General features: G+C 44.4%; 1 protein-coding gene across 1 annotated transcript; it reads right to left on the bottom strand.

The window, feature by feature from the left end:
• Nucleotides 1-2159: 2159 nt before the first annotated feature.
• Nucleotides 2160-4792, bottom strand: LOC136580574 (rho-related GTP-binding protein RhoU-like). Its single transcript, XM_066581229.1, has 3 exons — nt 4417-4792; nt 3820-3878; nt 2160-3447 (listed from the first exon to the last, which is right to left on the bottom strand). The coding sequence occupies exons 1-3, from the start codon at nt 4634-4636 to the stop codon at nt 2995-2997; spliced, it is 732 nt and encodes a 243-aa protein (XP_066437326.1). The 5' UTR covers nt 4637-4792; the 3' UTR covers nt 2160-2994.
• Between the last annotated feature and the right edge of the window lie 1483 nt (nt 4793-6275).

The raw sequence follows: 6275 nt of genomic DNA, 5'->3' as shown, positions 1-6275 counted from the left end.
GATGTAAACAAGCTCTTCTACATACTGCATGTTCATATGTAGAGTAGACTCTGCTACACCTTGATATTGAGACACAACAGAGGATCTAAGAATCGGCACCCAGTTCAAAAATTCTAAGTCTGGGACTAATTTACAGGAGTTTTCCAGTAGTGTAACATTGATGACCTATCCTGAGGCTTGGCTGGGGTCCGACGCCCGGCACCACCGTCGATCAGATGATGTAAAGGAAGACTCACAACTCCGTCTGCTGTGTAGTGGCCTGGAATGGTACTGCAGCTCTCTCCCATTGAAATCGTTTGGCCAACAACTATTGAAGGTGTATGGGCAGCTTTAGGGTGCAATCACATTTATTGTCAACTTTGACATGGATCCGCAGCAGATTTCACCTGTTCAATTGAAGGGCTAAAGTCTGCTGTGGATTTGCATCAAAATCCGTTCCAATGGTGCAGAATTTGGTGTGAATCTAAATCAATTCTGCTGCATGAACGTACCCATAGACTGTGTGCAGACTGTGTCTGTCTATGCTCAGCCTTCCTCTCCTCTGGTTCCATTTGAATAGCCAAAAATGGTATTCAAAAAGAACCACTGACTTTAATTAGACAAACTGTGACCAAGAGTGCACATTTTGGTCTTCATCTGACCCAGTGTCCGTTTTTCTTGGAAGACAGTGCACACACACACAACTACTCCATGACATGTATACTCCTGTTTCCATGCACAAACCACAGCATTCATAATATACACCTAGCTAAGAACCAATGCTGACATATGTAGCTATACCTACACTGCAGGTAGAACATGGGCACTCTTGCACCATCTCAGATATAGGTTGGTCTATACAATAAACTAACCCTAAGGAACTGAACTTTATAGTGAGTAGCTGTGAGGCCAGATTCAGACTAGTGTATTGTAATACGGACGTGCTATAGATGACATTACATGGTATGTCAACAGCATTTCATCATTGTTTGCCTGCGTATTGACTGTTATTGGTTTTATTTTTTACTGAGTAGATACAGATGTGTATTTGTTTAATAGAAAATAATACCAATGGATGCAAAAAAAAAAAAAAAAGTTCATGCTGTGTTTTTAAAATATGTCCACAAAAAATACAGCCATGCGATTAGATACTGAACGTAGATTTATATTAGCTCTGTATTAAAGGGGTTTTCCAGTGAAATACTATTGATGACATATCAGGATTGGTCATCAATAGTTCATCAGCCGGGGTCAGTCGCAGTTACAAGTGCTGGCCATTACACGGAGGTCGGCGTGGAGGCTTCTGCTCCGACCTCTGTATATTTGGAGTGGAGCCTCTGTATATTTGGAGCAGAAGTCTCCACACTGACCTGCCATGTAGTGGCTGGCGCTTGTAACTACAGGCATGGCTCCCATTGAAATCAACGAGGGCCGTGCCTGCAGTTACAAGAACCGGCCACTACATAGAGGTCGGCGCTGAGACTTCCGTTGCTTCAGCTCCAATCTCTGTGTATTTGTGGAGCTGACAGCATGCGCCTGCTCAGCTGATCGGTCGGGGTCCTGAGCGGCGGACCCCGGCTGGTCAACTATTGATGACTATCCTCATGATAGGTCATCAGTAGTATTTCCCTGGAAAACCCCTTTAGGGTCTGCAAAACACGGACCAAATACAGAGCTAAAATACGCTTATCATCAGGCAATATGAAAGTTTATATGGTCATGTGAGACATTTGTGCAATTGTTTATTTTAGAATATTCACAAAACTTTGATAAAATACTGATTAAACATAAAATACACTGAAGCCAGCCTTGTGCGGAGTCCTCACATCACTTTTATATCCTCTGGGGGGAGTCATTAAATGCAAGGCAATACTTGGAATAAAATAGTCGCCGGGTTGCGATTTAGTTGGATTGCGGCATTAATTAACTTGGTAAATGTCACACTAATGTTAATGAATATGAAAGGCCCCGTGCAGCGATTGGGTTATAAAATATCACATCTAATATGTCTTGGTTTGTTAAATGAACACTAAAACTAAAGTCCATCCTGATTCAATTTGCCATAGTGTTGAAAGCAATCTATTGCCCTCTTGCTTTCTCTAATGCCCCGGTCCATCCCTTATTGTCAATGGATTGGAACAACGAGACCATCTATTGTATTGAGTAAAAACCAGACAATATAACATAAGAAAAGTGATTTTATTTGCCAACAGAATCGCATGAAAAGAGACTTTGCGTCCCAAACAAATGCTTGTCAAGCGTTATCACTGAGACCGATACAGGACGAGTTGACATGTTATGGCTATCAGCACTGGTATTAGTAAAAATGATTTTACTACCGTCAGGCTTGAGTAATTAGTGGCACCCAGATGTACCGGAACTACATGTCTCAGCATGGGGCCATGTAGTTAGAGAACAGCTGGAAGCCCGGAGTTACATAAGCCCATTTGATACTAGATAACATATCCCAGTGAATGTAAATCTGCTGTTTGAAGAAGCAGTCCAGGTCATGGCTCACTCGCAGACACGGATGTCCATGCTAATACATAGTATTACAATGTCCATATGTTACACGCTTCCTAGAACAGAAGCTAGATTGAGGTTTTAGCCGCCACTGTAAGGCAGCAAATCTAAAGCAATCATTATATTAATTCAATATAGGCACCATCCCGGTCCCCAGTATTCATTCTGACACATTCCAGCCTGGAACATGTATCCAGTGTAAACATAGGTGCAAATTGGATGTATCCCTTTAAGAAGAGGTGTCAGAATCTCGTTATGTAGGTTAATCTGCCGCCAACGTCTCCAGGAGCCTGCTGATTCAGTCCGTTCCAGGCCCCATGACGAGTCTTTGAACTCTGCATGCACCTGGAATTTGGGCATGGTAGTCCGGAACCATGAACTTTCATAGTCACCTTTCACAGCTAGACGTCAAGTTCTTGCTCCGAGTGCAAGCTCTTTGGATAAGGCACTTGGCTTTTACTTGTTGGTCCCTTGTTGCAACAAATAAGAGTCTTAAACGCACACATATTTTTTCCACCAAGCCTTAGAGAGAGTCTTCATCTTGCTAGCTGTAGCAGCCATTTTCCTCTCCCTTTGGTTTCTAAGGTCGGCGTACCGGAGGCCGGATAGGATGGCCGTATCGAAGACTTCTTTTAGGTTTTTCTGAGTAAGAGCGGAGCATTCAACGTAGGCAATCGCCCCAATTTTTTCAGCTAGGGCTTTGGCAGAGGAAGGGGGCACAGGTTTCTCCCGATACCTTGCCAATTGGATTAAGACTTTGACATCCTCTCGAAGGTCACACTGCGTGCCCACCAGAATAAGCGGCACATGGGGGCAGTGTGTTTGTATCTCCGAAATCCATTTCTCTGATATATTCTGAAAAGATGATGGGCTCACGACACTAAAACACAGGATGACCACATCGGTTTTGGGGTAGCAGAAGTGGCGCAGCTTGTCAAATTCATCCTGAAGAGGTAAAGAATATAGGTTTTATATTTGTGTATCCAGAAAAACACGCCATACAAATTGCTGGAGATGGAACTACAGGACTAATGTAAGGCAATAGAGGCAATATAGAAAGCAACATATAATGAATAACCCTAGTAGACATCAAGTCTGGTCCTACAGTGGCTTATGCTGGAGTGGGGGCTAGCGTGTCTGTCTCTCCCACTGCAAGGTGCTACATACAAATGTAGGCAAAGGAGGACATGGAATCTGCAGGGTGACACAGATGTCAGATATGGCGTCTCTACGTCCCTACGGAGATAAATCGTAGCACACACACAGGAAGGAGTCATGCAACATGAAGCCTGGCCAACAATGGAGCTGAGGACTTACCTGCCCTGCAGTGTCACAGAGCTGCAGCTTGACAGGCGTGTTCGATACTTGCACCAGAGCTGCGAAAGAAAAAAGAAAATCTAGATTTAACCATTTGCGTACAATCCTATATTTTTATGGGGTTTAATGGGGACAAGGGATAAAGGTGGCACAGATGGGACATGACCTATTGCTATGATCCCTTGATGAGCAGATGCCAGAACTCAAGGAAGCATTGTAAAAAGCAGGATGACACGGAGCAAATACAAGCAGTAAAATGTGACGTTATTCTGAGTTCTAGAAGATCTGGCCCAAACCAGATACTGAAAAATATCAGCCCTTAAGCCTTGCACGTTCCTAAATGACGAACTAGCAAGAATCCCCCACAGAAGCGTCCTAGCATATCCTAATACCGGCTCCCTTTCACGAATGCCCTGGAAACCCTGTATAATCAGCTTTAAGTTGACGTGCAAAGAATACAAGCCGATCTGAACATATGGAGACGAGGGATAATAGGAAGGAAAGGACCTTCTCGTAGATTGTAGATGAGAAAACCTAAATTATTTTCCAGGTTAATTCCAAGACTAAGTAACATAATATTTGCAGAAGTAATCCTACCTGAGAAGTCATCAAAGGCGGTTGGGATGTATCGGGTTGGGTAACCATTGGTAGTGTAGCTGACCAGAAGGCTGGTCTTCCCTACCGCCCCATCTCCTAGTAGGACGCATTTGAGGTTCCTTTCTTGACCTCTGGTGGATGGCAGAGGTTTAGGCTTGTGCGGCGGCACAGGGGGTGCAAAGTGGGAAGTGTATTCCATGGACATCTCTTGGGGTGGCATTATCCTCTGGTCTCGGAGTGTCCACCTTGCCAGGTTTCTACAGGTATACTGTTTCAGGAAAGGAGAAATGACTTTTTAAAATCAAGTTTCTCCTCCCTCTTTGTGCGAGACACCCCCTTCACTCTTGGGAACTCTGCAGGCTGGGAACAGGAGAAGGAGGAGTTGCAGACAGTCTGGGATAATCAATGTGGAGAGATGAGGAGGACTAATGTGGTGGGGGAGGTGGAACGAAGGGGAGGAGGGAGAGGATTGTGGGTGGAATAGAAGATCTGAGCTTCTCATGGAAGAGTTTTGCATAGAATTGAGAAGAGCAATTTTGCCTTGCAAAGTTCCCATCATGTAGCCTCTGTTCCCTATAATCTCAGAGATCTGGGGAAAGGAAGAGTTAAAGTTTTCTCCTTTGCAAAATCTCCACCCTGAAGAGTTTGCAGTTCAGATCCTGTACAAGCGACTTTTAGAAGTCCTCCACTTAACCCTCTCCTTCCCAGGCCTTGAAGAATAATAGAAAGCGATGAGTGAGGGATATCGTGCTCCTATCCCGAGCTTACCCTGTAATATACCTACTTAATACTATAATCCCGCTTTGCGGAGCTTACATTCTTATGCAGGGAGCATTAAGACGTATAATATCTTCAAAGTGCACCGGAATCCTGCGGAGTTTCAAGTCACCGTCACATTTTGGATCAGTACTACTGGCATGGAGATCAAACTATAAACTGAATTATTAGTAGTGTTAAAGAGTACATAGCACACCTGCAGGGCTGTATAGGGAGAAGCCCACACTTGTCCGGCTGTTCTACTTAAGTCACTGCAAGAGTTGGATCGCCGTAGGGCTCACTCTGCAGATGATGTCATGGCGTGCCCTATATTACCAGCCTCACCGCTTTGATATAAGCCAACATCAGAGGTGTAGCTTAAAGTTCCTGAGAACTGGTGCCAAAGCTTTAGGTCTCACTCACACGGGTGTTTTGTTACTGCGTATTACATGCAACTAAAAGCCTATTGATTTTTATTGGGCCACGCATATAAGAAAGGCAACGTGTCCTATTTTGATGCGCATTACGCACCCATATAGGCTATGGGAATTTAACATACACAGCAAATACACATGTTACATGCGTATTTGCTGTGTAGTACATATTAGGCCGGGTTCACATGGACGGACCGGATTCCGCATGCAGGAGGCCCGCAGCGGATTCCGACTGAGAGCCTGGCAGGCGACCCTGTTAATTGCGTATAGGCTGAGGGTCAGATGGCCTCCATTTACATCAACGGAGGTCGTCCACGCGGATTCTGCAACAGAATAGAGCATGCTACGATTTTACTTCCGCTTGCAGAATCCGCAATTCGTAGCGGCGAGTGTGAACGAAAATGCCGTCCTTGCAATGCCCGTGTTTAACCGTGGACAGCAATCATGGAATCCACAATACGAATCCGCCTGTGTGAGACCGGCCTAACTGGCATTGACATCCCGTACCATTGTATCTGATGATTTTATGATGTAAAGCTTCCATATACATTCTAAATATTATCATCATAAGGCCTTATGCACATGACCGCATTTTTGGTCTGTGTGCTTTCCGGGTTTACAACAGACTAGATTTGGACAGCAGAAAGGTCCATAATCGCCTACGATGTG

This window comes from Eleutherodactylus coqui, chromosome 10 (genome assembly GCF_035609145.1).
Source record: "Eleutherodactylus coqui strain aEleCoq1 chromosome 10, aEleCoq1.hap1, whole genome shotgun sequence".
Lineage (NCBI taxonomy): Eukaryota > Metazoa > Chordata > Amphibia > Anura > Eleutherodactylidae > Eleutherodactylus > Eleutherodactylus coqui.
Note: the sequence above shows the minus strand (reverse complement) of the source record. Positions and strands in the feature narration are given on the sequence as shown.